Source organism: Eublepharis macularius, chromosome 6, assembly GCF_028583425.1.
Source record: "Eublepharis macularius isolate TG4126 chromosome 6, MPM_Emac_v1.0, whole genome shotgun sequence".
Taxonomy (NCBI): domain Eukaryota; kingdom Metazoa; phylum Chordata; class Lepidosauria; order Squamata; family Eublepharidae; genus Eublepharis; species Eublepharis macularius.
The window spans coordinates 142,286,191-142,307,587 of record NC_072795.1 but is presented as its reverse complement, the minus strand read 5'-3'; the positions used below and the strand labels follow the sequence as shown (position 1 = coordinate 142,307,587).

At 44.6% G+C, this 21,397-nt stretch overlaps 1 protein-coding gene across 4 annotated transcripts in view; it reads left to right on the top strand.

The window, feature by feature from the left end:
* LDB3 (LIM domain binding 3) overlaps window positions 1–21,397 on the top strand; it is a 216,300-nt gene that overhangs the window by 163,190 nt on the left and 31,713 nt on the right. The window contains exon 9 of one of the 4 annotated variants that reach the window (XM_054983568.1): window positions 2,438–3,334. The exons of the other annotated variants lie outside the window; for them this stretch is intronic. Within the exon in view, the coding sequence (XP_054839543.1) occupies window positions 2,438–2,534 (97 nt within the window). The 3' untranslated portion in view covers window positions 2,535–3,334. Of the gene's footprint in view, window positions 1–2,437; window positions 3,335–21,397 lie in introns of those variants that run through there. 4 annotated transcript variants of the gene reach the window in all.

The following is a 21,397-nucleotide window of genomic DNA, read 5'->3' as shown; positions in this document are numbered from 1 at the left end:
TCATTCCATTCCCTGCATAACCCCCTCCACTGCTCGCATGAACAAGGGCAGGCAATGGGGGTGGGTGGGAGTTCCCCCGCCTCCACTGGGCACATGGCAACCCGGAGAAGGGTGTGAAATTGTCCTCTTCTTCCTCCTGCGTCAGCACAGCTTAGGAAGGGCAATTTTGCCTCCCTCCACCCCACTGCAGCCCTGCCAATCTGCATAGCTGTCAGTCTATGTGAGTATCACAATCCCAGAAAATAATTTTCCTTTGGTTGGAAGCAGGGCTTTTTTTCTGGGAAAAGAGGTGGTGGAACCCAGTGGGTTGCCCTCGGGGAAAATGGTCACATGGCTGGTGGCCCCGCCCCCTGATCTCCAGACAGAGGGGAGTTGAGATTGCCCTCCATGCCGCTCAGCGGCGCGGAGGGCAATCTCAATTCCCCTCTGTCTGGAGATCAGGGGGCGGGGCCACCAGCCATGTGACCATTTTCAAGAGGTTCCGGAACTCCGTTCCCCTGCGTTGCTGCTGAAAAAAAGCCCTGGTTGGAAGCGACTGCTGGGATGAAGGGAGTGCAGGAAAGATCTGTGACCATCAATGCCTATTGGATCCAACTCAGTGGGTGCCACATCCCTTCATTTCCTCACAATTCCTGTTGAGCCTTCCGGTTGAACATTCTCCCTGCCCTTCTCTTAATTGGGCGTCATGAAGACATTGTAATTATTCTGGGCAACACCATAATATTGGCAAATGGGTGACATTAAAGGGAAAACACCTCTTCTCCTTTAATGGCATTAACAGAATACCTGGTGAGACCTCTTCAGTGCAGTATTTTTAATTTAGTATGAAACATTTAGGGTTGACTGTATTTTGGACAGACATTTCAGGGGACAGGAAACCTACCTTCACACTTTATTTGCAAACCTTTTTATGGTGAAAATGATAGCAGGTCCATTAATTTAGGAAGCATTATATTCTACGCTGCATGACTGAACCCTGCTTGGGGAAAACATAATTTATGAACAGGATCTCTCTTCCATTTGTTTAGCTTGTTTCCTTCTAACGCTGCATTAACACAAGAATCTACTCAGGTTATATTTTGAATTTCAGAGATGCAAGCTTAGAAAAAAGAGGTTGCTATGAGGGAGAGAACCCCCCCCCCAAATGAAAACAGTTTACAGGAGTGATTTCTTTTATATAAATCTTTCTTTTCTTCTCTTCCTTATCCACCCACCCCCTCTTCACTTGCAAACTCTAAACTGAGTTGCCAAAGTCAGTCCCGAAAAGACCAAGCCACAGAACTGTAAGATGCTGGGCAATTTTTGTGCATCCGTCATCAGTGAGGAAAAGAGTCCCAGAACGGGAAGGAATCAGCGTCTGGCAGAATTTTGCCTCTGCAAGGCTGACCTGCTACGAGGCAGAACGAAAGAGCCTCCAGAGAGGGGCAGGTGTGTGGTGCAGTCCTAAGCAGAGACAGACCCTTTAAAGCCTGTTATCATCAGTGCGCAGGTTAATAACCTGTTGACAATGCGCCCCTCTGCAGAGCAGCTCCAGTCGAAATCCGCTGGAATCATTGCGTTTAGACTGGAATCACTCTAGGTCTGCAGAAGGTTGGATTGTCAGTGGAGAGATGCCGTTTGCATTTTCTGCCTCAGGCACAGGGCTTTTGTTCAGCTGGAATGTGGTGGAACGGAGTTCCGGCACCTCTTCAAAACGGTCACATGGCTGGTGGCCCCGCCCCCTGATCTCCAGACAGAGGGGAGTTTCGATTGCCCTCATCTCAACTCCCCTTTTTCTGGAGATCAGGGGGCGGGGCCACCAGCCATGTGACCATTTTCTCCGAGGGCAACCCACTGAGTTCCACCACCTCTTTTCCCAGAAAAAAAGCCCTGCTCAGGCACCAAACATCTTGGGCCAGCCCCGTGCCCCTGAGATTACCAAGAAACTGTACCAGTTCTAGCCACTGAGTTTTGTTCACTGCCTTCCCATTAACAGTGGTCGAAAATCTATATTTAAAAGCTAGTCAGACATGTGTTAGATGTACAACAAATGGAGATAAGCTGATTTAGAGACTGGAATGCTGAAAAGTTTTGCTTTTGTTCTCGTTGCACGATGACATGTTTGCTGCCTGATCCGCTGGGAGTTTGCTGGCAGGGAGACCATGCGGCTATACTAAGAGTACCTAGCAAAAGCAGCCCTGTCAACAAAAATCAAACTGAGACCAAAGGACAGACATTTGGGTTGAATTAAACCAGACTTAAACTGAACCCTGATTTTTCTCCAAAAAGCTGTTTTTTCCCTTTTTTCGGTATCGATTGTTGAGGCAACGTCAATCCAAATAAATTGCCATTGCCCTACTTCTAAGACAAGGGAGTGGTGGCCACTGTCCCTAACCCCTTTCTTTCTTCCTCCTTTTCTCTCTTTCTTTTTTCCTCTGTTTCTTTCTCCATGCCACAGGGAAAGGTTTGAAACGGAACGTAACAGCCCACGTTTTGCCAAATTGCGCAACTGGCATCACGGCCTCTCGGCGCAAATCCTTAATGTCAAAAGCTAAAAGTCCTATGCATAGTAAACAAATGTGCAAGACAGATGTACTCTAAAGGATAAGCGGCTGTCCTGAGTTAGCACCTAGGAGCATCCCATAGTTTGACATGCTGAAGGCGTGCCTCTGGGTTCCCCCCCCACCCGTCCAAGTGCTTGTCTTTGTTTTCTGTTGTTATCCTGGTTTCCCTCCACCATTCTGTAAGTCTTCCTAATTGTAAAATGGATATGATTTTTTTGGCTGTAGACGTATCTTCAGTAGCTTTAAAATACTGACTGGCTTCTCGCTTTTATCTAGCAAGACTATGAAATGGAGAGACTGGTAGGATTCCCTGAGCAGCATATATAAAAAATTTCTGCAGGCTGTTGTTACAGATTAAATACTATTGGAAGTGGAAAGGAAAAATGTTTTGTGCCCTAGGACTTGGTTTGCCATACAGGCAGACGTCTTCGTTGGCATAGTTCAATGATGTCATTTTAGAGAAGGCATGCGGATGCCCTGGGTTTACTTATTTATTTTTCTGGTACGTGGCATCTCTAGTCACAGCTAAAATTTTGCCTTTGAAACCTGACTCTTGCTATGAAGAGTTGATGGTGGTAGTTCAGGAGCTAGAGAAGCAAAAGGCACACAATGGTACCTAGTAAAGTTGAATGAGAAGAAATGAGAATATATGAGCATTTGTGCACTGCATATTTAAAAGCATGGCATAATTTTAGACAAAGCTTTGCCTCTCCTGTATTGCTATTGGTGTGAAACCCACTTTTCTCTGTATATAGCAGTGTGGTTTACTTGAAATAAAGATTCTAAAAACAGATGTACTTACGTGCCTTTTTACCTTAAGTATTTTTGCTTCATAAAATCAAAATGATCTCTTTCTAGAAATGGGAGGGCCTGCCTTCTTATTAATATCGCAGGTGGGGCAAGTGTTTTGCAATTGGGTGTATGAAAGTTTTATGAAGGTGTGTCCAGATATATGGGCATAATACACACAGAGTTCTACGCACTTAATCCTGTTCACTCTGGTCCAGTTTGGGGACCACGTGTGTACAGAAAAAGGATTTTGCATGTTTAACCCCTACTGGAAGAAGAAGCACCACCTGCAAATGGATGCTACACATGTGTAGCCCCAATAAGAAAATTAGCAACTGGTCCAAACAGCTGCCAGGGAGGGGAGTGGAGGATTAAATTAGCGGTGCCATCCTATGCAGAGTTATTCCAGTCTAAGATGTTCCATGGGTTTATACTGGATTAACTCTGCAGAGGATGGCACTGTTAGTCATCCACACTCCCACCTGCCTAAAATTGCTGATGGGTGCAAATTTTCTGGGAGAGCTCTGGGCCTCCGGCTCTGGCTGTTCCCTGACTGGGAAAATTGATTCCAGTGTCCTTAAGTATTCTGAACAAAAATTAGGCCTGGTCTACAGATGTCACAGAATAAGATGGAAGAATGCTGAGGTTGAAGAATGGACTACACGTGGGAAGAATACTATTTTTCAATGTTCGCCCGAGAAACAACACCTGGCAAATAAAATCCTATGTATCAGGCAAAAAGCGGGGCAGCTGGGGCAGATTTCTCCTCAGTGAGACAGTAATTTGTTTGCAGGCAGGTTTTTTTTTTATTTGGGGGAGCATTCACACACGGGGTCCCTGCATAGGGTTGCCACCCTCCAGATGGGGGGAGTAAGTTCTCCTGGAATCTCTCCAGACTACAGAGATTAGTTCCTCTGGAGAAAATGAGAACTTCAGAGGGCAGACTTTATGGTATACCATTGAGTCTTGGAGAAATGGATGTCTCTCCTCAGGTAATGTCCCTAAATATCCACAATTTCCCCAAGCCAGAGTTGCAATTCTATCCCCACTTGTGAAGTGGTACGGTCCATTCCACTACTTCCTCCATGCTTAATTCTGTTGTCACTGTAAGCCAGGCCTTATTTATTTATCTATTTATTTATTTATCTCCCATTCTCAGTGAGTCCCAAAGTGTATTACATACTGCAAATGAATACAATATAATCAACAGCTAGGACATTTCCTGAGCAAAATACCATAATGAACAAAAGTTAGAATATTCAGTGAACAGATGCAATAGGGTGTGGTAGCAGAAAATTTCAAAACAAGCATAAAACCGAAACACAGAGATGAAACATTTTTGGAACAAAATGTAACTAATTAACATGACATCTATTAGCAATATGGAAACTATCCAGTAAGAGCACATCTCCATCAGCAGATGGTACCCAGTAGCAATCCCTGCCCCTTCCCAAGGCATCTCTCTGAAATCTGGGAGGAAGCCCTCCTGAATAATTCAGTTTTGCATAGTTTGCGGAAAGCCAGGAGAGTGGGAGCTTTCCTGACCTCCTCGGGCGGGCCACTCTATATCAGGGCAGTTGGGGCAGAAAGGTGACTATGATGCCAGTCTAAATGCTCACAGAGATTTTATCTTAACATTGAATAAAGCTATAGTCCCGAAGTGTATGCGGATGCTTTTTGCCTGGGCATGAACATTTTTAATGTCTATGCATATATCAATGATGGACTTAAAGAGTAAAGATAGGCATGAAAGGGGGAAAAAACGAACCCTGAGTTTCGTGGTTTGTCACATCCCACGAACCACAAACCATGAACTTTCACGAAATTGTCCCATTTCACGAAACGATTCGTTAGGTTCATGATTCGTCAGATCCCAGGACCCTACAACAGCCCCCTTCATACGCAGAGATGCCAAACTCGCAGGGAAACTTCAAATGCACCTTCACCCACCAACCTTCCCAGCAAGGACAAGAGCAGAAAATAAGAGTATTTTCAGTCTCTTTTGAAGCAGCAGCAAATCCAGCCAAAAGCTCCCAAATTCACTCTCTCAGACTCCAAATCCCAGTAACAGCTCCTCCCTCTCCATATGTCTACTGGAACTGAAAGCAGGAGGCACAGAGCTGTGCCTTATATAAGAAATGCTCACATGGGGCAGAACAGGAGCTCTCTGGTTGGCAGATAGACCTGCCTAACAGGGTTTGGAGGAATGAGATTGGTGTTCCCATGGCTACAGAAGACCCATCTCCCCCCCATCTCCCCCATCTCCCCCCCACTCATTGCTCTCATAGAACAGAATGGGAGATCTCAGGTTGGCAGGGAGAGCTGCCTATTAAGGTTATGTGGGCTAAAATTGGGATTTCCACAACAACTAAAGGTCGGCCGACATTCTGGGCCTATGTTGCATCAATGGATCAGCACCAGCCTGTCTGGCATCACGAAGCATTCACGAATCAAACAAATTGGCCCCAAAAATCATGGATTTCATGAAAAACGCGGCCCCACAAAATGTGTTTTTGCGATATACAGATTGGCCCGATTCGTCACGAAATTTTATTCGTGTTTCGATTCGTGCCCATGTCTATTAAAGAGTCATTCCCTGTCCTTAGGAAGCAAGAGCTCTGTGATGAGGGCTAAGAATTCTGACAGAACTCTCAGCCCAAGTACAGGTTCAATTCCAAGCATTTTCTGAGGGAAGCTGTAACAGTTAAAGTGGTATCATATTACATCACTGTAGTGTAGATCTGCCTCTGTCTCTCTAGTGGATCATTCAGCGTATAAGTATGTCATTTGTTTACTCATCTCATGGTACCTGACTCCATTGTAAAATGTTGTCTTTAAAGTGATGTGAGGTGATAGTCTGTGGTAAATTGTCTGTAATGGCTCATTCACTCAAGCAAGTCATCACTTGAAGTTCTGCCTCTCATGTGAGAAGTATGTTTCTCTCCCTAGGTATCTGTGCCAGAAATTCTAACATTTCTGGTTTGAGAGTTGGCTTCAGTCAGTGAGCCGTTTTTGTTCCATCAGATGAGGTGTTCAGACTTAACTGTCTAACATAGCCGATGGTCAGCAGCACGTTCTTGTCAGAAAACCTGTTTAGAATGGAGACTTGCTTGTTGACCTCCACACTTGCTCACCCCTTTTTTCACCATTCTGAATCACACCTTTTTTTTCTTCTCGTGTGCTGTGAGGAACTGCATTTGTTTTCATTATTTCATATCATACTTTCTCTTTATAACTTATGCAACTCCCCTGCCGTCATCATTTGGTAGCTTCCTTGAGACTGTGAAAGATTTCTGTTGGATTATCACAGCCGCTTCTCCCCACCGGGAAATCAGATGATTATTTACAAAGTGGTCACTTGACACAGCCTGACACAACCGATTTGTCTGAGCCAGCCAGCCAAGTGGGGAAGAGATTTGGACCAGTCATCTTCTCCCCTGAGTTTTTGTTTAAGAACAGAAGGGTACTAAACTTCTCTTTATCTCATGGTAGGATGAGGCCAGTGACCACTATGCAGAGTAGTTACATACATACTGTGTAAGTTACCCCTTGATAAATGGTAGTCAGCATTTACCCGTCATCCTGGGGAAACTATGTGGATACAAAATCACACAGTTTACCGAGTGGTTACATGCACACTGTGGTAAATTATGGAATGACTTTCTGTGTCCACCCAGACTGATGGACTAACTCCTTAACGAGGGGCCCGTGGAACTGGATAGAACAACATATCTTGGTCATCCCAACCAACACAAGGTTAGCAACACTCAATATCAGAGCCACCCACATGCTGTGGAAGGCAAGCCACCTTGAGAACCTGGGCAGTTCCAGACGGCTTACCTGCCCCCGGAACATTGCGCCACATTGCGGGGGAAACGCGAAATATCGCATTTTCTTGCGCGAGTTTTGTGCGACGTCGCACAAAACTCGCGCAAGAAAACGCGATATTTCGCATTTTCCCCGCAACGTGGCGCGACGTTCCGGGGGTAGAGAAGCCGTCTGGAAACGGCCCTGTTGTCGGTTGGCAAGGGAGTTTAAATAATAATAAAATGGGAACTGATCACCATTCAGCTTAGTTCTATATGGACCTTGCCATGTGGTGATAACAAAAAATACTTTTGAATAAGAGAAACCAGGGGTATGAATCAAATCCGCCCTTAGTTACCATAACTATCAGAGGTTTTTTCTTTTCATAACTTTAGAGGCCTAATGCTGCTAGAAGCCTAATCTTTGGTCTTGTCTTTTGTCTGGATCATTTGCTTTATCCTGCTGTAAATTTGGCTACTTTGGAAATAAACCGTGCTTCAGATTTTTCAAGCTGAATGGGTGTGATAGTTTATTTTCATGGCATTGCATGCCCTGTTGGTTCTCAGCATATCTTCTTTAATACTTCTTTTCATTCACAGACTACCCCTTCAGCATGCACTCACACACACAATCCCACCTAGCAGTGTTGCATTCTGACTGTTCTATCATATGACTTAGCGGTAGGTTTGCCAGGCCCCCTTGCCCTCCCAGTGGGAGGAGGGGGACCTGGCACTGACTTTTTTGGTGTCTTCACTTTGCATATGTGCTCCCAACAGGCGTGATGATGTACTTCCAGAAGTGATATCATCATGCCCGCTGGTGGGCATCACCAGGCATGATGATGTCATTTGAGGAAGTGACATCATCACGTCTGTGAGAAGTGTACCCAGTGTGTGCTGGTTTGGGAGGTTTTTTGCCTCCCTGAGGCCTTTCTCCCCCCACTGGCCAGGTGAGTGGTGGCGGGGGGCAGAGGCTGAGAGCAGGGGGTCCCACGGCCCCACTGGGGGGCTGACAGCCTTCCTTTGCAGTGGATTGATAATTCCGTTCATTATAGCTGTTCAGCAAGGGATAAGCAGTGCTGGTCAGGATTTCCCGTTCCAAATTTGAAGTCTAGGGATGGCTGATAATGTGCACTTTGAACCTTAGGTAGACAATTGCCTTTTTCAGTGGCATTATAAGAAAGAGATGAGTGCAGTCACACATAGTGATGGAGTTTTAATGCCTATGGTTCTGCAGAATACATGGAATGTACAATTAGGAAGGACAATTAGTTTGTGAACTCTCTTCACAGGGTTCAGAATGAAGACTGGAGCATTGCTCTTCCAGTAGCTGTTGGGTTTTAGAGGAGACAAAAGTTTCATAGGTGTGCTTTCTTCCATCACATTGTTGTAGTGATGGGAAAAACTCATCCCCTGCCAACTTCTGACTGGATCATACCCCAAACAGGAAATGCTTTAAAGCAGGAAGAGGATCAAATTAAGTTATCAATAAGGCCTCTTTCATCAGATTGCTCACATTTAACCTCACACATCAGCAGGGTTTTTTTCCAGCTGGAACGCAGTGGAACGGAGTTCCGGAACCTCTTGAAAATGGTCACATGGCTGGTGGCCCCGCCCCCTGATCTCCAGACAGAGGGGAGTTGAGATTGCCCTCCACGTCGTGGCGGCGCGGAGGGAAATCTCAACTCCCCTCTGTCTGGAGATCAGGGGATGGGGCCACCAGCCATGTGACCATTTTCTCTGAGGGCAACCCACTGAGTTCCATCACCTCTTTTCCCAGAAAAAAAGCTCTGCACATTAGATTTATTCTTTGTGTGCCCTTTTGCCAAGCAAAGTCTTTTCAGCTATGGGGAGGTCAAGAATGTAAACCGCTACATGCATGTTCAATATATTAGAGACTATGCGTTAGAAATTAGGCACAGATGAGCGTAAATCCCACTGGAATCTATACAAAGCCTCTCTCAGTCAGCGATTGCTTCGCATGGAGTGGGCTTTTGTGTTTAGGGATGTAACACTCCATCTCCCTGGTTACTGTGTGCCACTTTAGCAATTCTTTCCAGTCAGTACATTGGAAGAGCATGGGGTTCCGCAAGTATATTTTCTACCTTATCAAAAATGGCCTTTATTGAACCTGAAATTTACCCACCCAGGCACCCTTAAGCCCTAATAGAGGGAAAAAGCACTTTTAAAGTATCTGACTTTACAGGTTTAAAGCAGTCTGGGGTGAGCCACATTTGATGAACAAAATAGCCTGAAGAGACTCTCCCCCCCATTCCCTTGCCCCAAATGCCTGGTCTGTAGAGTCAAATAAGAAGTCTGGAGTTCCAACAACAGCACTTCAGCATGGCTTCCTTGGTGAGGAATTGGTAGGGATCCCATTCCCCTGCTCCCAGCCTTCACCCCCTGCTCCCAGCCTTCACCTCCTCCACCACTTACCTGGCTGGTGGACAGGGGGGAGGTGTGGGGAATGGGCCTGGGATCTCCTACATGCTCTGGAGCACTTCCTTGTTGCACCAGGAATTGTATCATTCCCAGCGTGACAAGGAAGTTAAGGCCCCCGCATGGGGCCGATCTAATAAACATCAGCCCCCAATACTAGCGTTTTTATCAAACTGGCCCCGCGCAGGGGCCTTCTTGTCATGCCAGGAATGACATCATGCCCAGTGTGACAAAGAAGTCCTCCAGAGTGAGCACAAAGTGCACACAGAAGGTAAGTCCCGTTCATACATCCTATAACCCCACCCCCATCCCCCAGGCTGGGCCCTGGGGTACCTGAGAACCCTAGAATGTAGGCCTATGTTTGTGTGCAAGTATGCACCAAAAATGTGTTGCAGTTGGTTGCCTCAGACCTTCTCAGTGAGCCTCTTTATCTTTATCTGGACCACAGCAAGATCACTGCCTGTTACTGCTCGCACCAGAGGTTTCCTCACCATGGGGGGAAAAATCACATTTTATTCATACTGTATTCCCCTCCTTTTGCAGTGGCAAGAAAAATGTTGCTGACACATCTGAAAACAGGTAATATGCTGTTTCTTTGGCTTCCTAGTTGTCAACGATGCTTCCTTCAGACTTTTTCCAGCTTCACGCAGAATTGTCCCAACTGATAAACAATAATGTGCCTTGAAGGCTTCCTCAGCAGTGGGATTTAAACTAGTGATACCTCCATGTGCAGGGGCAGTCAACCTCTGGATCCCAGTGTTCGGGGGCCTCGGCCTCTCTGCCCTGTTTGTTGGGTCCAGAAACCAAAAGACTCACATCCTCACATTGAACAACTGCTAGTTGATAACAACAACTTTCAAATTAATTACCACGTCAGCCACTGGCACACTCTGAAGTAATATTCCTGCCTGAGGTGTCATTCACAATTTTTAATTACTCATTACTAATTACTCATGCTTATTGACAAACACTGTAAAAATAAATATACATATACAATAAATATATGAATTAAAAGTACAATAAATATTCTAATAAATATTACAAAGGTAAGTCCATAATAAATAGATTAAAAGGCTGTTGTCAGGCTACGGATGACAGGATATGGCAGACAGGTCCCTGCACCATGGCCACAAGAAGTCCAAGCTCTTGGTTAAATGGTTTCATTCAGAAATCCAATCTTTTCCATATATATTTCCATAGAGTTACTCAGAGGCAAGAAAGCATCTCAGGAGTACATGCTTCCTTGATAGGAATAGAGACTTGAAGAAAGTACAGCTCTAAATACCCAATCATTTCCCCCCTCCCACTTTGACCACAGGTTTGCACGGGAAAAGGTCTGGGAAACTTCTTCTGGAATTTACACATCAGTCTAGACAGGACAAAGAGGCACAAGATTTAACGGCAACATTTTAGACAGCACAAGGTCACTTCTGTGAACTTCAAAGAAAGAAAAGACAGCTGTGTTCTCAGGCTGCTGGAGGGAGAAACGAAAGTGATGGTTAGAGCACTTGCAAAATGAAATCAAGGCACAGTATTAACAATGTATTGTCGAAGGCTTTCACGGCCGGAGAACGATGGTTGTTGTGGGTTTTCCGGGCTGTATCGCCGTGGTCTTGGCATTGTAGTTCCTGACGTTTCGCCAGCAGCTGTGGCTGGCATCTTCAGAGGTGTAGCACCAAAAGACAGAGATCTCTCAGTGTCACAGTGAGCAATGTATTAGCAATGGTTCAACACCTAGAACAATGGCATGGATGCAGGGGTACAGACACGACAGCTGCGATTTGCTATGGATGGACGGGGATGCAAAGCCTTAACGTCCTGGTGTGTCCTTAAGTGGCTCCTCAGTGGTCGATTTAGTTCTTGTGTGTCTCTCCAGGTTCACCGGCACAATGACCCAACACCGCTCCACAGGTACCGATGCAAGCCACCATCCACACCCCGCAGGACCCGGAGTACTGTGGGTGATGACAGGATGCTAGCTACTTTCCTTTTTTGTAATACATTTCTCAAGGAATAATACTCATATTATAATAATTTAAGGACACATTTACCTAAATATGACTAAATACAAATAATAATACGACTTGATACGAATGTTATTCCTTGAGCCATAGGGCTCTTTTTATGCTGCCAATTGCCATTGAAGTTCTTTCTACAAACTTTAGCAGGTTATAATGTTCATTTTCAAGAGAAGCCAAGTGCTACAGCCCCACAAATTCTTCTCAACATTATATTTATTTTTGCAGTGTTTGTCAATGAGCATGAGTAATTAGAAATTGTGAATGACACCTCTGGCAGGAATATTACTTCACAGTGTGCCGGTGGCTGATGTGGTAATTAATTTGAAAGTTGTTATCAACAGTTGTTCAATGCACTTATATTTTCAAGCACCTTGCACTTTAAAATTGATAAAACTGTAACTGAGACTGTGATAGCGTCAATTGTATTTACGGGGACGTAGGTCTTTTGGTTTGTTGGCGATTACCCATAAGAGCCCTAATTGGTTGTTACGGTTTGTTGGGTCTGCCGGGCAACTGGCTGGGCATGTTGTGGAACCAGATGCTAGACTAGGAGCCAAAACACACGTTAAGAAATACCTAGGTTCAGCACGTGTTCTCTTACCTCAAGGTTTGCCGGGATCTGTAGGCGTCCTGGAAGCTTAAAGTAGGCGTCCTGGAAGCTTAAAGATCTGTAGGGGTCCTGGAAGCTTAAAGTCCTGGAAGCTTAAAGGATCTGTAAGCGTCCTGGAAGCTTAAAGGCGTCCTGGAAGCTTAAAGCTTAAAATACAGGCGCCTGTATTTCCCTTCCCCTTTTTGCTGCTCTGTAAATGCTAAACTTTAAGCTTCCAGGACTCCTACAGATCCCGGCAAACCTTGAGGTAAGAGAACACGTGCTGAACCTAGGTATTTCTTAACGTGTGTTTTGGCTCTAGCTGGACCACTGGTCTGATCCCATTGGGCTCTGCTTACGCTGCCAATTGCCGTTGAAATTGCTTCTACAAACTTGAGCAGGTTATAATGTTCATTTTCGATAGATGCCAAGCGCTACAGCCCCACAACTTCTTCTCAGTCTCAGATTGTCATCTGAGCTGAAAAAATCCTTCCTCTGGGCCTCCCTCTTGTCTTCCTATTGACCTAACTGGTGGCAGGGTGATCTCTATAGAGCCTTCCTTCTCTCTCCCTGTGGCTTCGTGTCTTGGAAGCGATGTCCCCCAGATCCCCGGGGTGTGGCTGTAGTAGCCTTCAGGGCACCAGGCAGGAAGGGAAGGAGGCTCCAGAGAAATCTCCCAAGTACCACTGCCAGCACTACAGCTAGGGAGGTGGGCAGGGGTGGGCTAGGGAAGGGTTCAGGGGTTCACTGGGATGACCGACCATTGAGGGTTGAGGTGTGGATTTCAGACGCCATTTCATTTTAGAACTGAAATTTGTGGAATCAGAGATTAGGGGTTTTATTTTTATTGTATAGGTTTTGGAAAATAGTTCAATTTTCTAAACCATTTCTCAAATAAAGTATGTGTGGGAGGTAACATTTGCCCATCTCTATTAGAAATGCACCTAAATTTATCTTGAATTTCTGGCAATTTGGTTTATGAACTGTCAGACTACAGTATGTAAGAAGCGCCTGCATGTTCAAAAGTGTTCCCCTAGTTAGAAACAAAGCTTATCTTAAAACAAGATAGGTGTAAGATTCAGCATTGCCTGTGCGCAGAATGTATTGGCTTATATCTTTAATTTGCCATTTTTATTTTTAAAAACTGGCTGAGTAGCTAGTAGTTTTTTAGTGTTAACATTCTAATGACTGTTTTAAAATTGCACAGCAAAAAGAAAAATTATTAAGATGTTTGCAAGTTCCACCTACATTCAACATGGACCTTTTCTTCCATTCATGTCTCACAATTGTGTTCTAATGTAATGTGTGCTATTTAGGATTTGGGCCCCTGAAGGACTATCTATCTATCTATCTATCTATCTATCTATCTATCTATCTATCTATCTATCTATCTATCTATCTATCTATCTATCTATCTATCTATCTATCTATCTATCTATCTATCTATCTATCTATCTATCTATCTATCTATCTATCTATCTAAAGTTTTTAGGTCTCTTAGTTTTCAAAGGCATTACTAGACATATATTTTGTGTGTCATTGAAGGATGGTGCGCTCTTACATTCAATGGCATGTGAATGCACAAAGAAAACAAACTCTGTCCTAGGCTTACAAAAGCAGAAGGTTGGAACTTTTCTAATGCACATTTCTTCTCTGACAATGCAAGTCAAAACAAAACAAAACAAAACATGAAAGCCAGAATCTCCACGTGGATATCTCTAATATTCTGTTTTGGCACTTTCTGTTTCCCCTTGGGAAGGGCAACCCACCAAGCTCCACTAGTGCATAAAACCTTAACTTGCATTTGGGTGGAACCTGGTGGATTGCATCCCTGAACACTATTCTTAACCCATGAAAAATAATGACCCCGGTCTAGCTCAGTTTGCACACAACTGCCCGTGCATTTGTATAGGCAGTTGTAACACCCTGAAAGTAACACCCTGAAAGATGAATCCCGATGAGTATTACAGATTGTGTGCCGAAGCCCAGCTGTGTTCAGAACTCCATAGCTGGATCAGGACAAATGGAAGGAACCAAATGCAAAGGCCCCAAATATTGCAATTCTTGGCATCATATACTAGATTTACATGGTGAGTGTGTAGATCTTGTGAAATGCACCTCTGTCTTTAAATTCTCAGCTGCTTTCTTCCCTGGATTTCCACACCTACCCAGTCACCCCAAGGTCATAATTCTGCTTTAAGTCATAGGGGATATGATCGACAATCTCTCTGGCGCACGTACAACCGTGTAATCTCTGTTACCCAGCCCTGCAGACGTTGCTCATGATACGCAGTATGTGATGTCAAGTGTCTGGCCCTGTCCACAGTCCCGCAGCACAGATGCCAACACTGACAAAGCTGAAGCCATGCCCTCCAAGGCTTCTGTGAAATTTGGAACAGGTACAAGTCAGAGGGAAGCCAGCTATGCCAGTACTGGCCAGAACGTCCCTCTCACTTCGTCCAGTAACCAAAGGTACACTGTGTAACTCTTGTGACTGACCTTGGCCGTTTCCACACGGCGTACCTGCTTGCATTATGTCCCGGCAGATCGTGCGAAAAACTCGGGAGATCGCGTCGTGACGTCGCACAAATCTCGCGCGAAAAAACGCGATCTTCCGCGTTTTTTGCGCGATCTGCCGGGACATAACGCAAGCAGGTACGCCGTGTGGAAACGGCCCTTGTTTGGATCTTTGGTATGGATTTGTGGTAACACCTTCTAACTTCTAATGGAACAGCCCCCCAAATAAGGTGTGTCTACAGCATACACACATAGATAGGCTTTCCCATTTCAGAGTGAGTCAGGGCAGCGAGCGAGATAGCCACAAAACAACAGGCAAAAAGCAGTATTGTTTTTAAGTATGCAATATGTTTATTACATCGCCTTGCATTGTCAGATAATTGCATGGCATGACTCATTCTAGCTGATTCGTTCCTTCAGGTGAATGAATTATAACTGCAGTCTTCATATATGATGGGAACTCATGCTAAGTAGTTCTGCCAAATGCTTTCTTTAGCTTCATATAGATGATAGCCACAGATACACAAGAAAGAGGGCTCCAGGCAGGCCCTGAGCCATACATGGAGCTCCTGTGTGAGAGGCCGTATTCACAGCAATGGAAGACACAGCTTTCCGCGTGCAGGGGGTGGGATGCAGGCGCTAATCTTTCCCCACCACTGAGACGTGGAATCCCCCTGCTGCAGCAAATCGTGAGCTCCACTCCTGTAAATAGGAAGAAAGAATAACCGAACTGAAATGACAATCTGCAGAGAGTCTCTCTACACGAGACGTCTGGCACGTGAAGAACACAGGTCAGGAGATGCGATGTTAGCCGGGGAGCGTAGTTTGAGAAGACAGAGCTGGCGGCAGGGTAAAAGCTTTGCTATACACCGGAGCTGTGTGAGGGGGCTGTGAAATGCCAGAACGGAAACTTCAGCCCATTAGAACCTCTCCAGGTCCAAGCCTGCCTCAGGAAGGCAGTTCCAGCCCATTTCCATTCCTCGCTGCCCTCTGGTTGCCATCCCACACAGTTTTAGACTAGAGAGGTGAAATTGACAGAGCCCCAAGGGAGGCAAAGATGAAATTAACAAACCCTCTGAAGAGCGACCTCCGCCGGCTCTGTCTTTTTAAACTACGCTTCCCAGCTAACATTGCTTCTCTCTTCACTTGATGAACATGCGCCAAAGCATCTCCTGTAGAAAGACTCAGAGAAACGACACAGTATTTGGCTGCCCATCCAACATGTATTTAAGTTACAGTTTTATGCTAGTTCAGGTGCTGCTAAAAGCTTGTCTTATACACACTTACTTTGAAGTAAATATCACTGAAATAATGTATATAATTGATTTAACAAATCCTTATCATTCCTTGCTTGGAACAGAACCTGGGCTTTATCCACGTATCTTTGGATATTGCTATAGCGTTGATTTATAGCAGTCACCTGCAACGCTATTGCAGAGAAGGCAATCCAGGTGCAAATGACGGCTATCCAGCAAGGGCACATCCTCTGGTGTGGTGGTGTCATCCTGCAGCTATTGTGAACCACCCTTTATATTTTTTGAGATTTTGCAAATACAACATTGCGCATTTCCTGAATCATCACCTCTCTCCCAAAGTGTTCTTTCCCAAAGAACCGGAATCTCATCCGTCGCTCTCGTCCATGAAAGCGGAGCATTCGCTACTTGATGGTCTAAGAGCTTGAGGGGAATGCTGGAACTCAGAACTTGGGAGAGTGGTTTCTCTAGCTTTTCCCATTAACTTATGAAGTTCTTCTGCATAGAACATAATACACAGAATCAAAAGGGATATGCTGAGATGCACAGTACAGTAGTGTATCTATTCTGAAAGTGCTGTAATCTCTTGGCATGCTGTTGGTACACCTTTAAGAAATATTGGGTGTATCCCATCATCCTCTAATTGGCTGTTCCTCTGGAAGAAAACTTCAAACTTGAGCCAAAAGGAAAGGTAGAGTGTAAATATGTTAATATATGAACAAACTGGTCAGTAGCATCCGGAATATATGGGTAGAGCCCACCTCAACGGAAAATTACTTGTTTTTATTTTTTCCGTTCCCCACTCTTCTTATTGGCTTCCCATTCCATCTTTCATCCCCCCCCCCCCCCGGGCCATTATTCTTTCGGGCTTAATTGCATTGGTAAAGTATAACAGCTGACCTTATATACAGTTGCTATTCAGATCCCTGTAGCTATGAATCTTCTTCAAGATGAGCTTGAGATAATGCATAAAGAAGACATAGAGAAGCACGTATACTTCTTAGCCATGAGTTGAGGTGTTCGGTAATCTTGTCTTGAATCTGTTTTTAGCAGTTCATAATAGCTAATTGGGGCTATCTTACATTTCAGAATACAGGCTTTTTGTGCATGGGTTCCTGGCAAAAATTTCTTGTGAGATTTTCATGATTCGTTTTCAGAAAAAAGCATTTCATGTTAGATTTCAAGGATGCTAACAGTACAGTCCTAAACAGAACTATGCCCTTCTACATCCATCGAAATCAGTGGGTTTAAAATGGTGTGACTCTGCTTGGGGATACACTACAATAGCACAGCCCCGTGCAGCCGGATTTCATTGGGCTGGAGTAATTCTGCACAGGATGGCACTGTAGAGCAGTTTCCCGTTTAAATACTGGACTGTACGCGCGTGAACTGTTTTCCTTTACTTGGAATGAAAAGAATGTTGATATGATCATGTCCATGATCAAAGGATTCTGATATTCAAACAAAGGCACATGGTTTCATTTTGTACAATCACTCACCTGGAGGTGAAACGGTGGGATAAGTGGGAAGCTGCAACAAATGCAAACTTGGTGCACACGTGGTCTTCCCCGTGTCCAGAATTCTTAGCTAAAAGAACAGCAAACAACCCGTCTATTGGTGGTGCTCCATGACCAGGTATGCAGAATCCAGTGTGGGGGGGGGTGGAGCCAGAGAAATGGATTTCAGGAGCAAACCCACATTTCAGGAGCGACTTTTCCTGCAGAAGAAGGCGCAATGCTCTCAACATCTCACCTTGGCATATCCAGATAACATCCAGTCTGCAATCATCTCCTAATTGCTCTTATGTATCGTTTCAGTGCGCTGGACATTAGCATGTCTGATTCATAAAAAAAAAAGCCTTGTGCATCCAGTACAAATAGCCAGTTGTTTGGGATTCCCCTTGCAGAACCCAGGGGTAATTGACGTGTTTCCCCTATACTCCAGCTTTGGCAGCTTTATCCATCTCAGAGTGGGGAGAGGCATGTTGGTTGGCACACGGGGGCACGAGGGGAATTTGCCCTGTAGAAGTTGGTATACAATTATGCTCTGTCATTTCTCATTCACTGCTGTTATCATGGCAAGCCTGGCCCTGAAAAATATGGATTGACACTTAGGAAAGATCAAACTTAGTTGTTTGATAAATATATACTGTTGCAGGAACTCTTGCGTTTGAATTTACCTTCTTGTGCAAGGCTTGTGGGTGGGTGGGTGGGTGGGTGGGTGGGGGACCTTACAAAGCATGCCACAGTACCCTTTGAACACATATCACTACCAGGGAGCGAACATGCTCCATCAACAGTGGCTCAAAGCCCCAGATGTAAACTGACTGGCTTCTGCAGTAATGCATAACCATTTTGTTGTTGTTGTTGTTAATAACAACAACAACAGTAATTCATGATCCAAAAGGCAGTCTGTTGAAGTTAAAGTAACAGTCTTGTTGCCCCTTAAAAATGAACAAATTCATTCTTGGAAACTATTAATTTTCTTAGCAGCTATTGATAACATGGTATCTGGAAGGATTCCAATTCAGAGCTTTCTTGTAATGCATTGTTGTTGAGAAATGTCCCTTAGTATCAACGGGCAAATTACTGGGATCTCTATTTTCTATGTATATGTTGACTATGTGGATCAATCTTTATGGATTAGAATGGTGAAAAGCAGACACCAGCTGCAACGTACAGTGTGATTTTATGTGGCATTTTAGGAAGTCAGGTTGATGTTAGGGCCACCGCTTTAGAGGAAACACGTGTGAAGAGGCAGCAAGGGATAAATAATCCTTTGTGTGTCTGCAGTTACAAGGGCCCTTTTGTCCCTCAGGTGTGCTAAAGCAGAGTGACCCTGAACCCCTGGGTCAGGTGGGGGGCTCTCATCCACTGGGTCGCCAGCCTACATGGGGAGGGGCGTTTTTAAAAAAGAATTTTATTTAAAGAAAATAAAGTAAATGCATAGTATAAAAGTGATGCAGATTCTAAATTAGACATTAAATTAAAAGTTATGCTATCTTATACAACCAATAAGTATATAAACAGTACAGTTATAATAGTTTTGGGAGTAAAACAATCAATACATTTTAAGTTTCTTTGACCTGATAAACAAAACATCACACATTTGTTTTCCCTAAGCCTAAATACATAACATTTCTTGTTCTCTCTCCTACCGTCCCTGACTCTAAGCTTCTATGTCAATTAGTTTAGCCTAAGTAATTGAAGAAATCCTTCCATTTTTTCCAGAACTCGGTTATTGGCCTGTTTTGTAAGTAGGTGGTCAGTTTGGCCATTGCAGCATATTCGTGAACCTTACCTCTCCACTCTGGGAGACCGGGACAAGCATCAGTTTTCCATTTACCTGCAAGTAGTACTCTTGTTGCCGTTGCCATATAACGGAAGAGGTCTCCTTGTTCTTTTCTCACATTTGTTGGTAAAATATTTAACAGCATACTTTTCGGATTTAATTCAAATCTGAGGGGCTGCTTTTTTGAAGGACCTTCTAGAGTATGTGCTTAGAAGGGAGCAAAGGGACCAGGTCTCCTGCCTCTCTTTGCAGGCATGCTTAGAGGAGCAGCCGGTCAGTGTGACGAGGCCACACGGCACCTTCGACGCTTGGCATGATCCTCTCTATGGTATACTTCTGGGCCCTGGGCTGCCATTTCCTGTCCCCAGCTCCCCTGGTTTGCCCAGTCTTGGCCTTGACACCAACGAGATGGTAACTTTGACTTCCTCTTCGTGTCACATGACTGTCATGTGACTTCCACTCATACACTTGCAGCGCACTGGATCCAGTGCTGCTGCTGAGGGAGTGGGGGCCTAAAGGCAGATCCCAGGTCTGGAAGATCCCTGTTCTAGAGCATGGGAAGTGGCACACGACAGCATCGTATGCTGCCAGCCACCAGACGGACAGGTAGTATTACCACCACAGTCACCGTAGTATTAATTATGTTCTTGCCAGGACACAATCCAAACTTCAAGATCTAAAGTGACACACTAGATTGTTATCTGACTGGATGGTAAGAGTTGAAATGAATCAGGAAAATCATACAATACAATTCTTGTAGGATGGATCCATTCAGATTGCATTTTTCGGGGGGGAAAGTTTTTAAAACTGTGCATGTAGAAAACAAAGGTGTCTGGAAAATAGCTAGAATCCTTCTCAGTATAATAACAGGGTCACACACCAAAGTTATTGTGTAATTGGTACAGTTATTGTGGAAATAGCACTGGGTCAGGCATATCTGAGGAGGACAGTAACGGCTGTAAAGCTTTGTGAGAGAAGGACTGTCTGTTTCACCCAGTGTTGGGCTGGTTCACATAAATGTATTTCTTCACGCAGTGCACCAGGATATAGTTGTCCAGTGTTGCTGTGGGGAGAGACTTGCCACCCGCAACCCATGCTTCCTGCCACCGCTTCTTTGGGCAGTAGGAGATGAGGCACAGATTTACTGGGCACAAAAGATTCTGCTGCTCTATGGTCACTGCTGGCCTTTTTTCTCCACCAGCTGTGGACCCAAAGAAGGCTGCGGACTTGTCATGCGCACCATCCAGTTAACACAAACCTTTTGTCATAGAACTGTGTCTTGTATACACAACTGTGCGGGGGGGGGGGGAATTCTGGTTACAGGTCCCAGCACTGAGAGTGCTGAGCAATTTAATCTTACCTCTAACTGCAGCCAAAGTTTAACAAGGTTGTGCTTTACATGGGTGCTTCAAGTGCTAAAGTAATTTTGTTCACTTCCCTGTTTTGTGAATAACACAGTGGTTTTGACCTTCTTAAACACTCAGCTTTTAAAGATGGTCCTTGTTTTATTAACTTTAATCAGTACCCCTGTTGAGCATGTGCCAGTGTCTACCAGCTGTGCCCCTACTGCTCTGCTGCCTGCTACAGCCAATCAGCCAACTGCCACCACTCACAGCGCCACCCTCCCGATGAACCTGTCTCCAGCCACAACCACTCCAACAGCGCATGATTCCATAGCTTCCTCTTGCCAAAGGTAATGCTTTATGCTTGTCTGCTTCATCCATTTGCTTTAATGTATGTATTAGGATGGGAAAGAGAATCAAGGGATGGGGGAAGGATGACAACAAATGAAATGCATCTTGGCGGACATTAGAAAAAGAGGACTACAGAAGTCTGGCCTCGATCCTGACTTTTATGTAGGCATTTCTGCTATAGAGAAAACTTACTCTGGGTACCAAATACTAAAAACAAAATACCTTGATGGGCCAAGATATTTTAAGTTTCCCCGGAAATGGGAATATAGCTCCTTTCTGCCGTAGTCGGGAAATCACTGCCATTTTCTTAGTTCTCAAGAACTAAGAAACCCAATAACAACGTGATGTCAGGGAATTCACCTCGGAGCAAATTCAAATCCCACATAGCGTCTGAGCCTCTCACTGTTTTTCCTTGTGCAAACATGACTGAAGATTTACGAGTTGTATGCGCTAAT